We start from the raw sequence: 22,427 nt of genomic DNA, 5'->3' as shown, positions 1-22,427 counted from the left end.
TAAAAAAGTAAAACAATAAATACCATCACTTTAACATACACACCTTTATTCCCATTTGTAACTGCTTTTTGTTAGGAAGTTAAACAGGTCATAATTCCTTCTTTATTATCTATTTTTATACCGCTGTGAAAACATCTTCAAACTATTTAAGTTTCTCGCCAAAAACAACATTTTACAAGATTACATGTGAACACATCATGATAGCGTTAGAATTTTCCTTTGCCTCATTTTTACTGAATAGAGCCTGAACACATCATAATGTATGTAACATAATGGCACCTCTCATTAACGTTAGCTGTTAGTTCCTTGGGGGACTGTGCTGCTGCTGCTTACCGGCTGCTAGCGTTAACTAGCTCTCCTCCTGCCGATTTAGACACAGATCTGTTGTTTGCAATTTGGCAGTATCAGGGAAAAATAGGGTGCATTCTCTGGACGCAGCGATAGTGAGTTTACTACGTCACAAACACATGTTCTATCGTTCCCGGCACGATGATACCAGAAAAACAAGTATTGTCACATTTTCCAAATTTTGACATCGACTTGGTACCGAAGTATCGTTTCTCGTGACCTTATTACTGGTCATGTTGTCTTCTAAAATCGTTATTGACCTGAATCTACAAACTTTGTTAACCCTTTTTTGAGGACTTCGCTTCCACTCCTTTATATCTGGATGGAAAGCCTACTGCCTGACTGAGCTGCCTGTTGCCAACACAATCATCCTCCCATTACCGATACAGACTTTGTGTCTGTCTGGTAATATGAGATTTCCTGGTCAGTGCTAGCTTCCCAGAACGGAGCAGGTGTTGACACAACACTTACCGTACTGTAGTAGCAATTCAAGTTTTCAGTTAACATTGAATTGAGAGACATTGAAATGGGTCACTGGTACATTGGGTTTTTCGTTTTGGTCCAATGCACCCGACTGTCCGATTCAGTCTTGATAAAGGGCTCGTGTATCTTATTCAGCACATTTCTTCTCCCAGATCAGATTTAAGAAAAATCTGGTGCATTGGTATCACTAAAACATACTTGAATATTAATGTGATGCCAAAGATGTGGCTGGTATTTCCTTGTAATGATTATCACAAGATTGATCTGTTTTAGGTAATTAATTAGTTGTTAGACGATAGTTGACTAAGAGAATTTAGTCCTGTAGATAAAGAGTATTTTTTTTATTGCTATGTAGCAATTATATCTTTTTTTATTATTATTTAGTTTTAAAAATTAATGGTTGTCCCCTGTGAAATAAATATAAAGTAAAAGTAAACTTAAGAATGCAAAATGTCCAAGCTTATTCACACCATTTGTAGTTTTGAAAATCAATGCCAAGAGAATATTTATAGGCACCCAAATTCATTGGCCATTCTCTGCTACTCTGCTCTGTGGTCATAAGGTCCAACTTGCTGAAAAATCAGGCTGAGATTTCTGTCAAGAATAATAATCAATACAGAAAATACACAAACCAGAATGATAATAGGTTTTTGTTTTTTAATCCCCAGTCCTGGCACATATACCCATTCAGTGCGTGTTCTTTGGCTGGAGCTCAGGTTGTGTTGCCAGCGACGGAGGATGGGTTCCCCCAGAGGGGAGCAGCAGTGAGGAGGTATAAACAGCCAGTTTCCCAATGGGCCTGATGGAGAACACTTCCTTCCCTTCTCTCCCTTCTCTCCCTTTGGGTTTCCTCACAAAGGACCGTGCAACAGGTCTCTGCTGGCCCAGCCCAGTTTGCCTCTAGTGCATCTCTCTTCCTCGATTCAGATTCAGGTAGACTGAAAGATGTTGACAGAAGTGTTAAGTCACCAAATGATAGGATCTAAAATGTCTACGGGGAGACGCTGTCCTGCAACTAATTCAAAACTCATTTTCGGAACCACGAAGCCGAGAAACATAAATCCTTAGTAGGATGGAGGTCATAGCCCCCTTAGGTCCTGTAATACCTGCTCCATGTTAAAATGTTAATAGCTTTTAAAATGTGTCAAGGTGCTTAACTAACTCCTCAAAATGTCTTTGTAGTGTGATTAATAGTGCTATGAATATCAGCGTCCTAACAACCTTACTTTACATAGCATCATCTCATGACCTTGCAGAAAGCTTGTACAGTTGTTGTACAGACAAGTGGACAACAACACAATGTGCTCTATTTTCTTCTGGTGGATGCCCTTGTTCCTAAATATTTACACTGCCATTATGGAAGGATCACAGCCGCTAGCAGAGTTTTCTCAATCAAGGAAATGCGCACACAATCAGATGGCTCCATTTCACTGCACATGGGCTCTCAGTGTCTGACGAATGTTGTGGCAGCTCTTCGAGGTGGAGGTCTAGAAAACAGTAGACAGCTGTCTTAAGTTGATTGTGATTTTGTGTCATTTAGGGCAGTAATTCTGGACGTCTTGCCGCTTGAAAGGCTTCCTTGAGGTGCTAAAAATGCAGAGGTGTGTGGGAGTGTTTTGAAATTATGATTATGGTGAGAGACAGGGCTTGTCTTCTTTTGTACTCATTATATTGACACTCTACTTCCTCACTCGCTCTTCTCCGCTGTCCTCGGTTCACCGGAGACGTTCCTCTCTCATTCCTGTTACGCTATGACACACTGCATACAAATATCTGTTTATCAGTGCCATTTGAGGTCTGTTTATATAATGACATTTGGCACCAGATGGAAGAGCTGACAAATGAGTACCCTGTGAAATGGGAGGGATCGCTGTTTTTTCAGCCCCTGCTTTGTATAGTCATGCAACCACAGCCTCAAGCTTGGATGAAGTTAATAGAAATGAGCACAAAGCGCAATGTAAACAAAGAAATGAATCAGAAACATGTAAGCCAGAGGAAACATGCAACCAAACTCATGACCTTGTAGACCAGTTTAAGGTGATGCTGGATTGTGGGGAGCTAAACAATTCAAGGCATTGTACAAATTATTTCAGTCTGTGCGCATCGCAGCAAATGAAGCCAAAGCGAGCTGGCCATTTTGCCTTAATGAAACATCATCACATTTCAATTTTCTTTCTAGTACATTACCGTGTCATAAGAGCTTGTCAGCACCAAACTCCTCTGAGTGATTCTCTAACCCCTCTGCTTTCTGTCTCCTTATGGTTTCTCAACTCGGCAAACATGGCAATCTGTGAACGAGCCACACAGTTACTGTCCGCCCAGAAGCTGTAAGCCTGTAGAATATTCATGTAGGTTAATGATAAAGGTTGATTTCAAACAGCCTGATAAGGTCATCCAATGTATGTGCAGTTTTGTGAGGTAAGCATTCTAATAATAAGTGTCATAACTGGCTGCTAAAATGATCTTTTGGATTTGGCGAGGCCATTGGCCACTGAACAAAGAAACACAAATGAAATCAAAAGAATTTGTTTCAAAGTTGGATGTATTCCTTATAATTTGCATTTTGGTTGCAAGACAATTTTGCAACCAAAGGCCCGCAGTGACATGTTTCCATGTGCAGGGCTTGAGAGAGGACCTCAGACCCAGCTGACGGCTCGAGAGGCCCAGTGTTGGGTTGCTGCAGGGGTCTTCATCCCATGACCCCATTGTGTTTGAATAGCATCAGGTTCCTTCTGGCACAGGTGTGGAAACATACAGAAGATTAATTTCTTCTGGTATGGATCAACTGTGTAAGCACAGGAAAAGCTCATGTACAGTGATATGAATACGTTTTGTTATAGTTGTGGAGTCACGTGCTGTATTTTGAGAAACCAAAATGTTCATTTCTTCTGTAGAAACTTGAAGGAGGGAATTCATGTGTGGACACCCTGCAGACAATGCAGCTGTGAAGACATTGCTGTATGTCTTTAGCATCGCATACCAGCTTGTATCCCTACAGGTACAGCTGAGTACATACACATGCAGCGTAGAGTCGCAACAAATTTCAGCATCACCAAAGCCTTCTTTATATGTAAAACATGTGGCTGATGGCATGAATTTCAGGGGAAGGAGCTTGTTGTTTTCCAACAAGAATCATAACTGGAGGAAAAAACAAAGAAAGGATATAATGATGATTAGTGCACATTTAATTAGTAACTCATTCCCTATTATCCTATAAAGGGCTGCAGCTAAAATCACATTGCCCTGAGTCCAAGGCAATGTTTTCAAATTGCTTGTTTTGCCCGACCAACAGTCCAAAACCAAAAGATATTCAATGTTCTCTCATAGAAGATGAAGAAAACCAGCAAAAAATATAAATTTGCTTTTATGCCCAACCCTAACCCCAACAGGACCGCGCACTGGTCATATTACTAGTCACTTCAAAGGTGTGGGTATGTGCCAGATTTTGGGCATGTAGGCATGCTCATTCAAGCCTCCCTGGTTAAAACACAAGCCAAAGAAATGTGTGTGATGTCAGGTTCATTTAGTTACAAATGTGTTTTGATAGAGTCGGCTCATCAGCCAGTGACATCACAGATGACGTCAAACTGGAGCTCTGCTGCAGTCGAGGGTCCGTTAACTTCGTGATATTAGAGGTACTGTTTGACTATTTAAGACGTCATTCCCTGCTGACGTTTGGCCAAAACCTCAAATTAATCTTCCAAGGTTTTACCTCTGGAATTTATTTTGCTTGCAAAGATTTGGAAACATTTTAGTTAAACATTCATTTTTTGTCCTCTTGGAGTCATGCCAAAGGCTTATTGAGTACAGCTGAAATGCAGAGGGAGCTTGGCATTTTGCACTTAATTTGTGCATTTTTCTTATGAAGAAAACTGTTATTAGTGATTTTACCAAGCTGCTTTGTAGAAGAGAAAGGTGACTTACATTGACCTCCTATTTAGAACATAAAAACGTTTAGCTTTTAACCTGAAATTGGCCTGTTGATGTTGATTTCTCACCTTGGCATATTTACGTGTCTTTCTTTAACACCCCACCACTGCTGATTTTCAGGTAGATCTGAAGTAATATTCTTACAAAAGGCTGCGTGCCACCTCTTTTCCGTACAAGACTCAAGTTTCATACACAAACACCTCCCTACCTGTAACAAAATCAAATCCACCCACCTTGCATTGTTTTTGCAACAGCGTCTGTTAATATTTTGTTCTGTCTGCGTCTTAGTGAGGTTACGGTCTGTGCAAGCAGAGAGAACTTTATTTTGTGCCATATGTTGTCGTAGTGTTACTGAAGCGTTTGCATCCCGGTGAATTGTGAATTGGGAGTTTGTGATTGAATTGGGCTGTAAAGGAAATGAGAGTGTGTAACCTGATGGGTCTCAAGACGACGGAGAGGAGAAGAGAATCTTATCACATCAAGGTAATGCTTAGGATTCATGGTGGGGCCACTCAGGGCATGAATACACTGAAGGCTGTTAGTAATTTTAGTATAATATAAATGGCTGATGTTTTTTCAATTTTTACCAAAAGATGCATCAATTTGTTAAAGGAAGTAGATCTGTCAAAACGTCCTGTTTGTTCATCTGCTGTTAGTTGCTCTTCACACAGAAACATCTTTTAAAGAATTTATTCTATAGGAAAACACAGTGGTAATAATTATAAAATATGTCGTCTTAGAAGTTACAATTGGTGACAAACAGCATTATTAAACACTTAAAAATGACCTCATGTCTGCGTACAACTACATTTATTTCTGATGATTTTAGTCGAGGATGTTGCCAGTTCAGCAGGATGAGCTGCCTCTCCACTACATGGCTGTGGTGAAACCGTACAGTATCGCATGTCATCACATTTGCTGCTACAGTACATCTGTGCCTGTTTGTTTTCTTTGTCTCTCACCCAGAGGGGTTTCTGTTGTTTCATCGGGCCGTCCCAGACGCTCTCCCTGCCCTGTGCCACAAACCCAGCAGCGTTCAGCTAGCTTGTTGTTCAGCTAGAGATCCCCTGCCCTGTCCTGAAACATGACTGCTTACCACAGAGTTGGAGCAAACCATGCCCTTCCGGGGGGGCAAAAGAGCCCATGCTGGTGATGGCAGGGGCCAGGATTTAGATTATCTAGTATTTTATGGTGGTATTTATATCACTGTATAGTATCATGAGTTAGATAAGCAGATGGAACACACAGCTGGTGTGTGTTTGTGTGTGGTAGTGATCTCTGAAGGCAGATATGCATTTGCTTTTGCATGGGTGCTGCTTTAGGGCATTTCGTTAGAGTTAAAAGGATATGAATGAAATGAAATACATTTCTCCTCTAGCTTGGCAGCATCATGATCCTTTCATTTAAATGAGAAATTGTTTTATTTTTCAAAGACCGATATGAGGGTGGTATCGATCTTGTCACCCAACTCGTCATCTAATTCTCGGCAAGAAAGCAAATAGGCATATTTCCTTATTAAGCTTGAGTGTTTAACAAATTAAGCCACTTAGTTCCATTCTTGACCTCATTTCCTTGAGGAATCTCATAGTGTAGAGTTTTTTTTTCACCCAATATAAATTAGTTTGAGATGTCCTCCGAATCAGGGGGGAGTCTGCCAAGTTTTTCAGCAACATGTTCATTTTTAAAAAGATTTTCTTTGGCTTTTTTTACCTTTTATTGGACAGGACGGAGTGATCGACAGGAAAGGGGGTGAGCGAGGGGACGACAAAGGGCTGCGTGTTGGATTCGAACGCCGGCCGCTGCGATAAGGGCTCGGCCTTGGTACACTTCAGCAACATTTTCAATGAAAACACAGGAAAAGGAAATGCAATTGCCAGTGTGTGGCAAAAGAGCACCATGTGTGAAACTGATTTTGTAATAGTTGCCTAGCAACATTGGGAACTATTATGTGCATTGTGCACATTCATTTGTAAAGGACAGCGTCAAAAACAAGTGTGAACATGCTGTCCAAGTCATCCTTGCCAGCCATCACAGTCCACCTCAGTGGGATTGCCTACACCTGGCTTCACTCCCAGTATCCCACATCCCCTCTGCTACTGTGTTTTCTCATCAGTAGAAAATTAAGTTTGAGCAACTCAACAACAACTTGGTTCCCTGCAGTCTAATATAATTGTGAAACACGCATACACACACACAGATGAGTGGAAGGTAGCAGTCTTGGGTGAGCTCCCATGTGTCCTAGACAGTATTGGGTTAACATTCATTATTCACATGTCATTAGGTTCCCTATCAGTCACCATTCATAATGTAAAGGAGTGTACTGCGAGGTTAGAGAGAAGGTGGAAGATTGTAAATGTCACAAAAGGGGAAAATGGTGGCGGGAAAGAGACTTGACAGAGAGGAAAAAAAAGTCTAGTTTGCATCAAAGGAAATCAAACCCAGTTGTGCTGTAAATATTAGGAGATTCTTGGTTGTCATAAAGACATAAAGACCCAGCTGCTCTCTTAATTTTAGACAGATTGAATGAACTCCACTTTTCCAATAAAGCAGCCAGTGTTGCTGGGTCATTTAGACCTAATCGGCGTACTAGTACAGGAGCAGAGTGTTTCTGTCTCCTATTAGTTGTCCTCAGTGGCTTTCTTACATAAGACATAATAAACCTCTCTATGATGCAGCTCTGTCATGTCAGGTTACTACTGTATGAAGTTGTGTTTGTAATGTTAGCCCAGGTCACCTAGTAGTTACCTTTTTTTTAAAAATCATATCAGCATGTGGCTGTTCATAATGCAACACACTTCATTCATAGATACAGAGAGACTCGGAGCAGGGTAGTAAGCTGCAGGAACAGCTGACCAGCATTTGGCTGGCGGGTTACTGTAAGCGGCTATGGATAAGAACATCAGCTCATTCACTGCCTTGAAATAAATCGTTAAGTCTCATTGCTGCATTAAATAGAGATTTTATTGACAAGATTTTATGGCCTGTTATAGGTGAAAGGATGGTTAATAATAACAGAAATCTGCACCATGATTTGTACTTGCATCTGTTGCTCGTTCACGCTATAATGTGTAATATGAATAATTCAGAAGATTTAGTTTTTGCTTGCCAAGGACCAGCTGCAGAATACAAATCAAATCCTTATCATAAGTATGGATTTGCATGTAATATGTGTACAGAGCAGTACTTTGAGAAAGGCCCAAAGAGTGAGAGCAATAAGCAAACCACTGTTTAATTTTCTCTGGCAGTACCCCCTGTTCTGAGGCCTGAGCTAACCTGTCATAATCTTGTTGGCCCAAAACAATGTGTCATAAGCCCCTGTATCCGCTCCTCCTGAGCTCCCAAAAATGACCCCCAATCCTTCACTGTAACTCTGAGCTCCTAAAGCCCCTCATCTAACCTCCATCCGATAAACCTGAAGAGACCAATAGCCGTATTATAGCCCGTTATGGGGGTCAGGGTTATTAGCACCATCAGCTGCACTCCGACATTAGTTTAGAAGTTGTCTTTCCAAGGAGCATCACTTTATTCTTCTTCATCTTCTAACTTATATGTAGTAAAAGTTAATTAGTGTCTTTGTGTGTTTTGTATCATTAGCAAGGACTCTGGTATGGAGGACGGAACCTGCCAAAATCAGAAATATATAAATAAATGACTCGATGAATGAATAAATATGCCATTAAATTTACCAAAAATAATATTAAAAATAAATGTAGTCATTAATTAATTGATAATGTGACATAAATCGATATTCTGTTTTAATTTGCTTCTTTATTGATTTACTCTTCTGTTTAATTTTCCCTTTTATTTATTTATGTTTTTTTTTTTTAAGTAATTTTGTATCTATTTAGTTATTTTTGCTAGCATATAGTCATGCACCCTGACCCCATGAGGACACAAGTTGAGTGATAGCCCCTCATTTGCATAATGAGGGAGAAATACATAAAGAGATGTATAAAGAAATAATACACATACGTTTTGGAAAATAAAGTAGGGGTGAAATCCAATGGAAAATAAAAATAAATAAATACATAAACAAATAAAATGGAAAATTAAACTCAAGACTAAATAAATAAGGGAATTATTACAAAGGTAGATATAAAAAGAAGCAAATTGAAACAGAAATTTCAATTTATGTCATATCTTATGAATTTATTAATGACTTCATTTATTTGTAAAATTACTTTTGGTACATTTCATGGCATGTTTATTTATCGAGTCACTTATTTATTTATTATTATTCATTTCTGATTTTAGGAAGCTGGAAGCTTTTGGATAGAAAGTCGTTTAGATAACAAGTTTTTTTTGTGCTCCAATTTGTGCTCCAATTTAATAATTCCAGTCCCACCCTAGATTTTGAGCTGTGAATTTTGTATTCAGTTTTCCCCTCACTTTTTCAATACGCGTGTCCCGATATTCCACATCATAACCATCTTGGGTCAGCAAAGGCTAAGTTCAGCTTTGGTTTTCAGGGACCCCAATCTCTTGGAACAATCAACAATTAAACAAGAATACAGAGGTAGGAGAGAGGGAGGGAAAAAGAAAGGATGGGGAAACAATTCATCGCATTGTGTTTGCTGGCACATGGTTGGACCAGTTTGGGCTGGATTGCGGGAAAGCGGAAGCTAAAAAGAGGAGGAGGAGGAAGAGGTAGCCCTATGAAATGATCAGACCTTGAAAGACAAGACCCCTCAATGCACAAGGCCTTGAATCAGACAGGCATCATATTCACAACTTCATCGCACACCCCCACACATATGTGGCAATGTTGAAGAAGAAAAAGAATGGGGAAAGCACTGAGCCCTGTGTGAAAAAGGTAAGGACAGAACGGAAGCAGACGATGGATTAGTTTGGCTTTACAGTGGGCTGTAGTACTGTAAAGTGATGCCCTAACGTCAGTTTCTGGAGGTTCAGAATATCGGGTCCTGGACGGAGCTGAAATAGCTGAAAAAACTCAATAGCCAACAGTTGGCTGATATTGGAAGTAAAAGTAAGCTAACAGTGTACTTGGATTTGAACAATCTCAGTGTCAGGAAATTGTTTCCCGGCTTGTCTCTATGTGATATGGTTGATTGTGTTGTTCTCCGAGAGCTATAATGTTTCCTTTATGGACCAAACATGCCTGTTTGGAAAGGTGTTGTTGATCCAGACTGAATTATAGCCATGGGGCACTACTTTAGAAAAAGAAATCACTGAACTGGGAGAAAAAGCAATATACAGAAATTAAGTCATCAACAGTATAAACCTTTTTCCCGTGTGTCGACGTAAGACCTCTGGTTATGTTGACTCACTATTCTTTGTGATTGAACAGCAGCTCTACCCTGTGTCATTTGCTGAATGTCTAGCACATTGTTAATATGAATGAGCAATGGTGGAATGTAACTAAGTACATTTACTCGTGTACTGTACTTAAGTACAAATTTAAGGTAATTGTACTTTACTTGGGTCTTTTCTTTTTGTGGTACTTTCTACCTCTACTCCCCTGCATTTCAGAGGGAAATATTTTACTTTTTACTCCAGTTCAATTATTTGACAGCTTTAGTTATTTGTAGTTGCTTTACAAATCAAGATTGTTATAAATTAAACTACCCAAAAGTTTATATAATTGCAGCTGAAATGATTAATCAAGTGACAGAAAATTATTGTTGTAATTGTTGTAATAATTTTAAAGTATTTCTTTTATCATTTTTAGTTTTTTATTATTGCTTGGACAAAATAAACCTTATAGAGATGTCACTTTGGGCTCTGAGAAAATGTGATCTCAGTATTTTCAGAATTTTTACAAACCAAACAATCAATTGATTAATGGAAAAATAATCAGCAGATTAATCCATAATGAAAATAATCATTAGTTCTACTAAAACGGTAAGATCCTGCTTTTACATTAGTGCATGAGTAATAATAATCTGATGATATAATATATGTAAGGGATAATGTACAGTGAGCAGGTGAAGGGGTTCACAAAATAAAGTCTGCTCGCTGTGTATGGAGATCAGAACTGCGTCCATATAGTCTACTATAAAGAAATAACAGACCATAGAATGCCGTAATTGACCAATCAGAATTGAGTATTCAACAACGCTGTGTAATAAAATAGTTTAATGATCAAAGGGGCCATTTGTCTGCATTGATTACTTTTTCTTTTAATACTTTTAAATACATTTCTAGGTCATACTTGCATATTTGGTCCACCACTGTGAATGAGTGAATGAAGACACCCACCCACCCACCCACACACAGAGCTCCCTGGTATGACGTACATACACACAGAGAGAATGTGTTTGAATGTCAGACATTTTTGTAATTTTATAATTCAACAACTTTTCTCAGTCAGAGATGAAAAAACAATGTTTTCATGCTTCGCAGCACACACCCCCACTAGCATGTTTGTTCTTTGTTCTTGCATGTTTTTATGGTAGGAATAAGTCAGCTATTCCTACTCTAATATTATCAGTACATGGATTATGATGCACCAAGCTATTGACTCTGTAATAATGGAAAGATTAACAAAGCGATAGAATCATGGTCAGTTTGTGGCCTGACTACAGTTAATAGCCAGACACCTCCCATCTATTTCACAGACCCAGAATGAACTGTTGTACCTTGTGTCGGCTGTGTGGCCTTGTCGCCGCTTGATAATAGCGCCATTGTCTCCATTATCTATTAAAGACAGAGTGAACTCAAACCTTCCAGTGCACTTGTTCTGTCTCTTCTTTTTTTATCAGCCTTTTTTTTTTATCTTGTATCTCTAAAAACATGTCATAGTTCTTCTGCTGGCCTTGCATAAACCCAACATGACCTGACTTTGAAAGAAATGGAGCCATTAAAGACACAGTCCAAGTTTCCTCTTAATGGTTGGCTATTGAATTTCAAGTGTCCTCACATTACGACTAATGCATTTGTGTGCTTATAAAAAAACTGTATTATGTGTACGAAACTTGGTGGTCATTGCCAAGAGGATACCTTATGTGTGTCCACTTGTAAAATCTGTATCGACTTCTGATCTCTGTCCCCTCCTGCTCCCTATCCACCAGCAGATCCAGTTTGCGGACCAGAAACAGGAGTTCAACAAGCGTCCCTCCAAGATCGGCCGGCGCTCCCTGTCCCGCTCCATCTCCCAGTCCTCCACAGACAGCTACAGTTCAGGTAGACACACAAACACACTCTCTTCCTGTTGCTCAATCTCAATTGCCCCACTAGTGGATATGACAGGTTTTCCATTACGTTTTTTTATGACACCAAAGATAATAGAAAGTGTTTCACCTGGAAGAGTAGTTGCCTGATTGTACTTTCTGCCCAGCTCACCGGTGTCCTTGTCTCTCCGCCTCTCACCCTCATACTCTGACACTGGGGGCTCCGTGTGTTGGAGGATTAGCTGCTGGTGGTCTGCTGGAGAGGGGAGAGAGAGCGAGTGGTGCGAGAGGAATGTGTAAATGAGTTTGTGTGCAGCATATATAGTTTGTGGGGTATGCTTTATTTGTTCATTTACAACAGCGGGAGGTGAACGAAGGTCAAATAATGTAGGTAAACAAGGGAAAGTGCTCAAGCCTGTCCGATGAATGTGAAGCTACAGCCGGGACATGGTTAGCATAGTTTAGCATTAAGACTGGAAACGGAGGGAAACGGCTTCTCTGCCTCTCTCCCAAGGTAACAAAATGTGTCTACCAGCACCTCTAGAGCTCACCAATTAAACATTAATAAACATTTGTTTGTTTAATCCGTACAAAACCCGATGTGTAAAAATCGCAACGTGTGGTTTTACAGGAGGTTTAAGTGCTGAGCTATTTCTTTGTCGGGCGCAGTGACTTCCTGAAGCCTTGTCGACACCATGAGGTTGCCAGGCAATCGGTGGCTGAATACAGGACAGCGAATAAGAGTATTGCATTTCCAAAAACGTCAAATTATTCCTTCAACGTAAGACAAATGCCAGAGAAAAATTCTGTCTTTAGTATTGAGAAATAGTCGGACAGCATCAAGATGAGAGCACTTAGTCTGATATGAATAATCCTGTTCTCCTTTTCTGCCCTTCCCTGCTCTCTCTTAACCTTTTGCCCACTCCTCTTGTCATCACCACTCAAAGAGCCTTCAAAGTTGAAGCGGCTTATGCAGCGTACATTTTCTAAAACTCTGCTTTTAGAGATCCTGCTGTGTGTCGGTCAGGGTCATTCGCAGACCATCTTCTAATGACACCATTAACATGATGAATTAATCTGTGTTGCTTGGACGGCGTCACGTCTAGTGACAGAATATGATGGACAAACAGATGGACAGCAGATGGACAAATGGACTTTCAGTCAGTATTAGTGGATGGCCATAATGGAGCCCTTCAGGTCAGGGGTGCTAAACATTTCTAGTAATGAGTACTCTTGATGAGAAAGGATGAAACATTTTGGTCCTGTGGCTTCCCCCTGGCACATTGCAGGCTGTCACATGTTTTTGTAGGCAAGTATCACCAATCAGTGTCAGCTGTGAAAATGACCTTGTTTCTTTCTTGCAGGAAATGAAAAACCAGGCTAAAAATCTATGTTTTTAAATCACTTCACACATATAGGGTTTTTCTATCGGAGGTGAGGTAGTCATGCCGAGCCATAGTCACAAACCACAGTCACTTGCGGCCCCTTTCAGCTCACTGTGGCTGTTTTAATATTTCTTCCCGCAATATTTAAAACTGATCTGCTGACCAAACACGGCAAATATGTCCATAACTGGTTGATTACACCGGTTTTTGTTGCACCACTAATGAAGTTCCTCTAACTTGGTGACAAACAACGTTGCATTTTCTATAATTTCTTCACAATAAAAGCATCCCGCTGTTGTGCCAGTGCTGTTTCAAAATTGGCACACTCAATGTAGGGTCCCTTTCCGAGGTGAGATTTGGATTTGTTCCAATTCCTCGTAACACACATCTGTTCTTTATGTTCTCCTTTCTTCCTTCTTTCTCTACACTTTTCTCTGCTTCTCTCCTCTCACCTCAGCTCTTATTCACCCCCCCTCTTGCGGCCAGATCAGGACTCATTAAAACTCTCGACCTCCCAAGAACCCTCGTCTCCAGCCTGAGGCTGTCGGATCATGACTAAAGTGATGATCCGCATTTTTTAATGATTTGAGAAGCTCATTTTTGCCAGTGCTGTTGGATTCTTATCTTAACATCTCAATTCTTAACAGCAGCGATTGTAAATTGAGTGAAATGTGTCTGCCAATATTAAGGTTATTTCCAGAAACTTGTGCAGCCCTATTATCTTCCCTTCTGAACCCTCTGTCTTATGCTCTTTCTTTTTTTCTCCCCCTCTCCCTGCTGATTCCCTGTCTTCTCCCATAATTCCCTCACCAGAGTGCCTCTTATTTCTCTGATGGTTCCCACAGTGCAGAGGACACACTGAACACACTTGTAGTACTTTTCCCAAGGCCCCTTTGGTATAGATTTAGTTTAATAAGGGTTCCTTTTCAGTTGGTGGTCCAAGTCTGTAAAAGCATAGCAGACAGATTTATGAATCACCTTGTAATAACTTCAACAACATGCCAGTGTTTTGGAAGGAAAAATAAGAAATATGTGTTTGCGTTAATTGTTGTTGTTATGAAAACAACCAAAATCATTGTCACGTCATCACATTACACTTAAAGGGAATGTTTGTAACTTCTTACACGTATAAATCATTGCGGGTTGGTGTCCCATGCGTGCTTGCGTATGGCTTAGCTGTTCAGACAAGACTCCAACACAAACTACACAGAAGCACCAAAACCGCAAAGTTCTATCTAGTGAAGCCCGTCTTGCAAAACAGTGTTGGCCGCGGTCGGAGGACGCGGGGGAGACCGTAGCTTTGGTCTCCAGGGCCGGAGTCTCTGCTGTACTCTGCTCCTCTGCCTGCCTTCACTCACACACCATGCTTGTTCTAGCTCTTTCGCTCCACTCTCACATGCATACGTGCACACTCCACACTCCACACTGCAGAAGAGTTAGTTTAGCTCTGAGAATATCTAGTGAATGTACAGTGGACGTTTGTGCAGAAATAACTGCTGCAGCTCCTCCAGACCAACAGAGGTTTTCCGTGTCTTGTGAAGTGACGGGGCTCCGCAGAGAGAAACGTTATCGTCTCCGACCAAAACTCCGGTGTCTCCCCTGTTCCCTCCGGCCGCGGTCGGGAGGCTGAGGCAGGAAAAGCCAACACTAGGATCAGCACTGATTCATGGAGAGACCTTCATCTGGTCAGCTAACATTACTGCCAAGCAGCTGAAATATAGAGTGATATTGTGGTTTTAGCTGACGTGTGTCGCCTCACTGTTTTGAGCGACGCTCAACCACTTTTAGACATCAAGGTCTGTTTACATGTCTTGGGGAGTACTACTGCATGTGTGAAAACATTGTATAAAGTCTTATGTGGCTCCAGGAGCTGCATAAAGTCTGATAAATGTCCTCAAGTGATGTCACTCTGTTGGGGCTGAACATCATATTTATGGTAATTCTGTAGCCGGCTGCTCATCTCTGCTTGATGCTAGTGGCTAAAGGCTACATTAGTCGCTACTAGCATAACGCACCCAAATATCTGACCTGAACTCTGGGTGGTCAAATTGCATTGTGGGTACTAGTGTAGTGTTTTTTTTTTAACTGTCCATTGAGATTGCAACAATGTTATAGGTATGCAATGCTAAATCCATGGAGTACTCTTTTAATGCACAACTATTTTTTTTTATATATAATATGATATGTCTTAAGCCTTGTTTATACTCCCAAGTACACAGACAGCTGTGGACACTAAGCATGCGTAGTCGTTCTGTTTAAGGCTCAGTCCCACATGCGCAAAATTAACATTCACCTCCTGTTCACTTGAACATGCATTTGCATTTATATAGCCCCTCTCTAGTCTTCCGAACACTCAAAGCGCTTTACACTACATGTCAGCATTCACCCATTCACACGCACATTCATACACTGATGGCAGAGGCTGCCATGCAAGGTGCCAACCTGCTCATCAGGATCTAACCTGAATACTCATTCACACACCAATGGCACAATCTGGGGTTAAGTGTCTTGCTCAAGGACACAAACACTCAACATGGACTGGAGGAGCCGGGGATCCAACCACTGACCTTCCGCTCTACCCTCTGAGCCACAGCCGACACTTCCATTCTATACGATCATCAGGTGATGGTCACTTGTCTGCATTCACACATGATGAGATCCTTCCGCTTGGAGGACACATTCCACATATGTACAGTAGATCGCTACGCTAGCGTTTATAGCGTAGTGGCCGCACGGACAAGTCTGCACGGTCACAACAAATTTGCTGTACGCGGACGTCCGCACAGAGCCTTACACGTACACGCTCGGATGGCTACATTTACATTACACGGACCGTCGCGTAACTTCGGCTTAAGTAGGCTACTGGCTGATACTTTAAAAATGGGACCAAGTATTAGGTTTGAGTTGTGGGATAGGTTAAGTATATTATTCTTTTTAGCTCTCGGAGGTATCTAAAATCCTTCTGTGTGAATGTAGAAGATTTTTTTTCTTCACCAGCACACACTGTCTTTGGCTTTGTCCCAGTATCCTTTGCAAGTATCAGTACATCCACCCTCATGACCCCTAAGATCTCCTCGGCCCACCCTTTCCTCCTGTCAGTACGGATGGGAGATTTCAAAAGAAAATGGTAGACTCATGGATTATTACCTCCTTTTTATTTTTTAAAGCCTTTCCTCTCCTGGCACAGTACAGCATGTTCTTTTAACTTCAGTATTGTTACAGTGCTGGCGAGGTACTCAGTGTTATCTGGTACCGGTCCATGGTCATTTTGAAAGGGCGGTAGGAGGAGTGATGTTGGCACCGTGTACCTGCTCTACACAAGAGGGGACTGCACCTGCGTCGTGAGTCAGCCTGAAGCACAGGAAGCACACAGTGCTGGTGCCAGACACGGAAGCATCTCATTACTAAGTATGCTGCTGCACTGTGGCCACTACTGTCTATATCTCCCAGAGGTGCTTTGATACCTCTCTATGACAGGTTTCTGTTAAAACACATTTGTACTGTGTTTACTCTCTACTGCAGTCTTATGTTGGAAGAGACTGGAGATTTTGCAGAGGAGTTTGCAGACTGCTTTATAATCAATTAAAGTGCAGAAGCTGTGGCTTACCAAAGTCAAATTGCTGGGTTGGGAAAAATACAGGCTTTATTCACAGTGAAGAAACCAAAGGCACATTGTGTTTGTTGTGCACTTTGAAACCTCGAAAGCTCTTTGACTTATTGTTGCATACAAATTCATTTGCCTTGCCTTATTCAAAGTGCTTTACATAAAACATGAAGGCATTAAGATATAAAAGAAACACAAGGCAATATAAAAAAAAGACACACAAATAGGATTTAAAAGGATTAAAAAGGAAGATTAAAATAAGATAAAATACAATAAGACAGATTAAACAGTAGAATAAATATTACATAGCAAGATATGAAATAAAGTTTAAGAAGAGAAAAGTTTTAAGCTCTGATTTAAAAGAACTGAGAGTTAGAGCAGACTTCAAATTTTCTGGGAGTTTGTTCCAGATATGTGGTGCATACAAACTGAAAACTGCTTCTCCACATTTAGTTTTGACTCTGGGGACAGTAAGCATACCTGTTCTGGACGGTTCATAACAGAGCACCAGATCAGATATGTATTTTGGCCTTAAACCAATGCTTCATGTACGTGGTGTTTTAAATTCAATTCTTTTACACATAGGAAGCCAGTGAAAAGATCAGAGAACTGCAGCTACGTGATCCACTCTCCTGCTCTTAGTGAGGAATCCTCCATGTCCAATAAGAGAAAGAAGAGGCATATTGGGGGTAGTAGAAGTGGGGCAAGGACCCTCTCCGTCGTAGGCATCTTCTCTCCTGTCTGCACTGACGTCAGACTTGCTTCGTGTTGATGATTTGGGATGCAGCTTAGTGGCATCTATTGAGTCACATCCAGTTCCTTAATCTCTCATCTTAGTTTGTTAGCGATGTCCCTACAGTAAAATGGGAAGAGGGGGGGAGTCTCATCAGCCCGAGCAGAGCAGAGCGAGGTCTTCTCTCCTTTTGTTGTCTTTGTGATCAGCGTGAATGGTGTTACAAAATGTGCTTGGTGGAGGCAGACGACGTGGCGGTGACCGGTGGGGCTGAATGTAATGCCAGCGTTAACCGGCGCTGCCATTGTATCAGTGAGTCCCAAAAGGGGAGAGGGGAGAGTGAAGGGAGGAGGATTTAAGCGACTGATCCATAAGCTGGTTGTCAACACTGTAAACATTAAGGCTGTGATGTTTTGTCTTTGTGGCGCTGAGGCTGCCTCGTGTCTGGGTGTATCATTGTAGGCCTGGCCAATGAGTGTCGCAGACTGAACCAAAAATGCTCCATCGGTACTTCAACTGCCCCGAACAGATGCCTGCAGCCCCAGATTAGACCGCAGGTTTTGCTGAGGCATGTGTTGTTGAGTCCTAATAGTCTGCTGAACCCGTTGATCCCTCTGTTGACAGCAGTCCACCAACAACAAAATAACTGGGCAGTTTTGTCCAGACAGTTTATCAGTTCTATGAAATCCTGCTTTAGCACTCAAGTCTGAGACTTATTTGCCTTTTTGTCTGTGGGATGAAACCGTTCATAACACTCCATGTCCAAATGTACGAGTAATCATCTCCACCTCTGCCTCATGGAGATTTATTAAAGGTTCAAACCTGTTTTCCTGCTGTAATGTTGAGGTTGCCAATGTGGACAGCCAAGGGCGGGCATAAACACAGACGTGTCGTGGAGGTCAGGAGACTTCTCCATTGCGAATATCCTTGTCTCGAGTACGAACAATCTTCTGTAACAAATTATAAAACAGTCATTTCGTCAATTCTGATAGCTCATGGGCAAAGGGCAGTCCAGGTCACGATTCTGTCAGTAGTCTAAGTTACTGTTTCTGTCGTGTTAACATTGTGGGTAGCAGAGGCAGTTCAAAGTAGATGATCACAACCTAGACGTGTCATGTTGTAGATTGAGACGAGTAGGAAGAAAAGTAGGAAAAAGTGACAAAAACATGCACATACTCATATTGCAACAAGACTTTTCTGTCAATATTGTATCTTTTATGTGTGTATGTGACATTGACAATACCGTTGTCTATGTTTGTTTCTTTTTTAGCGGCGTCATACACGGACAGCTCCGACGATGAGACGTCTCCTCGGGACAAACAGCAGAAGAACTCCAAGGGCAACGGAGACTTCTGCATCAAAAACCTCAAACAGGCCGACTTTGGCCGCAGAGAGATCGAGATCGCAGAGCAAGGTAAACCAAACGACTCCGTCGTCACCGCTCACTTTAAAAAAAAGGTTGAACTTTAGTCGGTAGACAAGTTCCCATCCAAATGTAGCGCAAAATTTAACCTTAACAGCAGTAATACAAACGTGGGGGCATACTAGATTCAAAGAGTGTTTTTATGTGTGAGCGTGTGTGTGTGTGTGTGTGTGTGGGGCGCTGCCTCCGCCACACTGCTAGGTGGCCATATGTCCCCTGCCACTGCAAGTGTGAACACCATTTAAGAACCAACACATTAACACACATTATTCACATGATCATCCTCTAATTACTTCACAGAACATACAGAGAGCCTCAGCTGAAACGCTGCAGGCTATACACACACGCACACACACCATTAGCATCAGTAACTCCTTCATCTGGATGAGTCGATGGATTAGTGATGAAGTATTAGAAGGATTAAATGATGGGAATTCCTCAACCATCCAGCTGATTATCCACTTATCTGTTGGTTTGTGGCGTCTCTTTCAGAGATGCCAGCCCTGATGGCTTTGAGGAAGCGAGCCCAGGGGGAGAAACCCCTCGCTGGAGCCAAGGTGGTGGGCTGCACCCACATCACCGCCCAGACTGCTGTGAGTAGGAATACAAAACACACACACAGCTTGCAGCAGCTACAACCAAAAAGTTCAACTTGACCCTCTTCTCCTCAGGTGCTGATGGAGACTCTGTCAGCTTTGGGGGCTCAGTGCAGATGGGCAGCCTGCAACATCTACTCCACCCAGAATGAAGTGGCAGCTGCCCTGGCAGAGGGAGGTGAGTTCCTGCCCTTTTCTTCTCCCCTGTCTTTCACTCCTTAAAATATACAGATGCTCTTTATCTGTCTGCCATGTATAAAACGCTTCCTGTCTCTTTCTAGGTTTCAGTGTATTTGCATGGAAGGGTGAGTCAGAGGACGACTTCTGGTGGTGCATCGATCGCTGTGTCAACGTGGAAGGCTGGCAACCCAACATGGTAGCACACCTACATTCTAAATAAAGCTCACTTAAGCATCTTTTCTTTTTTATTTCCATCCTGCAGTCCCTGACGGCGGTGCTGCTATTTTCACCAGACGGCTAGATCTTTTTAAATACAATGAATTTATTTTTACACTGGGTAGAAGTACAGAAATAAGTTATTAAAAATCTATTCATGGACTTGTGGTTAAACCGATTTCCTTCTTTTGAATGTTTAAGAAAAAACACTTGACCCAATTAAGAATGTGCTAACTGACCCTGCAAATGATCTACAAGTTTGAGTTTCAATCAGGTATTAATAAGGTTCTTTCTTTCTTTGTCTGTGTTTTGCTGTCTTTGTCACTTTAACCTTTGTATTTTTCCTCAATCGCTCTCTCTCTCTCTCTCTCTCTTCCACTTTCCTCGTCTTCGTCTCCTATTATCTGTCAGATCTTGGATGACGGAGGAGACCTGACTCACTGGATCTATAAAAAATACCCCAACATGTTCAAGAAGATCAAGGGCATTGTAGAGGAGAGTGTTACCGGTGTGCACAGGTGGGACTCGCTACATGCACACATCTTTCCCTTTGTCGTTGTCTTAAGCAATGTTTTTGGTAAAATATTGAATTGCCTCCTGTAAAACAGGTTCTCTGTATTTTAAATGAGAATGTACAAGTACGTTTTTACACTAAACTCGCACTAAAACACAGACATACACACTCGGATCGTTTCTGGTGTGGTAACGTCGCCATCTAGTGGTGAAAATGTTCCTACCATTAACAGTGCACCATGACTACACAATTGAGGCATTGCTGTGTGTATAAGAGTAGAATGTTAAATAGTCATTTAATGATAAAATAATGAATAAATTAATATGATAAACTTAAGCCTGTCTTAAAATGTAATCCCTGTAGGTTGTACCAGCTGTCCAAAGCAGGAAAGCTTTGTGTTCCGGCCATGAATGTCAACGACTCCGTGACAAAGCAGAAGTTTGACAACCTCTACTGCTGCAGGGAGTCCATCTTAGACGGGTATGAAACTGTCTCCCGTTTAACCTTATTAGGGATTATAAAACAGAACATGTTTGTTGCTTGAGCGTTTAGTGCTGTAGGGCGATTAACACCCACCTCCCCTCTGCTGCTCCAAACAGTCTGAGTAAATACTAGGCTGCCAGTGAAATAATTCTGTTTCTGTCCTCAGCCTGAAGAGGACCACTGATGTCATGTTTGGAGGCAAACAGGTGGTGGTGTGTGGATACGGAGAGGTAAGGCGGACATATTCATACAGGCTCGTACACAATGCTTGTTCACTGAGAGACCTATGTGTTATGTCTACATGTCAGGTGTAATTACATCACAGCTATTATAAATCCACTTGTGAAAATTGAGAGATTTAGCTGTAGGTTAGAAGACAAGTAAGATGATTGTTTCCCTGTATTTTCCCATGTTTTTGTATCTAATTGTGTTTTTGTGCCTGACTAATAGGGACAATTTCTGAAATTGGTCCAGTATTGAGGGAGAGCGCTGTATACGAACGATGGTTGCAATATGGTGCTATTTGGGCAAGCTGGCACCGACATTTACATCCACTAAAATGTTTGTTTTTGCCATGACGGGCTCTGATTTGTTGTTATTATAAATGTCTGACATTATGGAAAGAGTCTCGCTCAAGGAGAAGTCAACGGATATTCAGATTCAACAATGAGACTTCTCCTTGAGCAGGACTTGGACATAATAACAAATAGACCGGATCAAGTGAAAGGTAAGAAAAAAGTTTCATTTCTCTGTATGGTCCTTTCCATAATGTTGTCAGACACTTATAATAACAATCTGAGCCTGTCAGTGGCAAAAACAAGCACTTTTAGCGGACGTCACATTATATTGACGCTGCGTAATTGCTCGTTCCACGGCTGCCGTTTACAGCGTTCTCCCTCAATACTGGACCAATTTCAAAAATTGTTGCCCCCATTAGTCACTTAGACACAAAAACATGGGGAAAAAGGGTCCAGGTTGAAAAATACCAAACTTACCCTTTGAGGCATCAAAGCAAGTAGGGACAGGGATTTTGCAAAATGTCATCACACAATTTAGTATTCCAAAGGTTGTCTTGAAGCAACTTAATTAATGTAGCGCAGATCACTAGAGAGCTTTGTGCATGCAGAAAATCCTCCCTGACTGGAGCAGAGGCTAGCTGCTGTTGACAGCCTCTGCCAGAACTCATTTATCATATTTTGATTAAATGTTCAGTATTAAAGATGACTAGGGCACATGGTTTGCTAGCCTTTTATCGGGGGAATAAAAAATATTTTTTTGTATTTTTAAAAGGAAGATAAAAACAAATGATATAATAACTGGTAAGATACCACCTACGATTAGCCAACTGCACAGGACACAACCTTAGTCAGCAGTGACGCCTGAACACCACCTGCTGCTGTGT

The 22,427-nt window shown here is 41.4% G+C and overlaps 1 protein-coding gene across 10 annotated transcripts in view; it reads left to right on the top strand.

Moving 5' to 3' along the window:
* ahcyl2b (adenosylhomocysteinase like 2b) overlaps nt 1-22,427 on the top strand; it is a 50,685-nt gene that overhangs the window by 18,015 nt on the left and 10,243 nt on the right. For 4 of the 10 annotated variants that reach the window (XR_012592804.1, XR_012592803.1, XM_074626404.1 and 1 more), the window contains exons 2-9: nt 11,793-11,904; nt 18,884-19,027; nt 19,529-19,629; nt 19,708-19,810; nt 19,914-20,008; nt 20,440-20,546; nt 20,906-21,022; nt 21,192-21,255. Coding sequence is in view for 6 of the 10 variants with exons in the window: in XM_074626404.1 (XP_074482505.1) it covers nt 11,793-11,904; nt 18,884-19,027; nt 19,529-19,629; nt 19,708-19,810; nt 19,914-20,008; nt 20,440-20,546; nt 20,906-21,022; nt 21,192-21,255 (843 nt within the window). In the remaining 4 variants the exon portion in view is untranslated. Of the gene's footprint in view, nt 1-5,074; nt 5,245-11,792; nt 11,905-18,883; nt 19,028-19,528; nt 19,630-19,707; nt 19,811-19,913; nt 20,009-20,439; nt 20,547-20,905; nt 21,023-21,191; nt 21,256-22,427 lie in introns of those variants that run through there. The other 6 variants (XR_012592805.1, XR_012592806.1, XM_074626405.1 and 3 more) reach the window with 3 other exon arrangements.

The sequence above is a fragment of the Sebastes fasciatus genome, chromosome 23 (genome assembly GCF_043250625.1).
Source record: "Sebastes fasciatus isolate fSebFas1 chromosome 23, fSebFas1.pri, whole genome shotgun sequence".
NCBI classification, from domain to species: Eukaryota; Metazoa; Chordata; class Actinopteri; order Perciformes; family Sebastidae; genus Sebastes; species Sebastes fasciatus.
The sequence above is the reverse complement of the archived record's forward strand: the minus strand, read 5'-3'. Positions and strand labels throughout refer to the sequence as shown.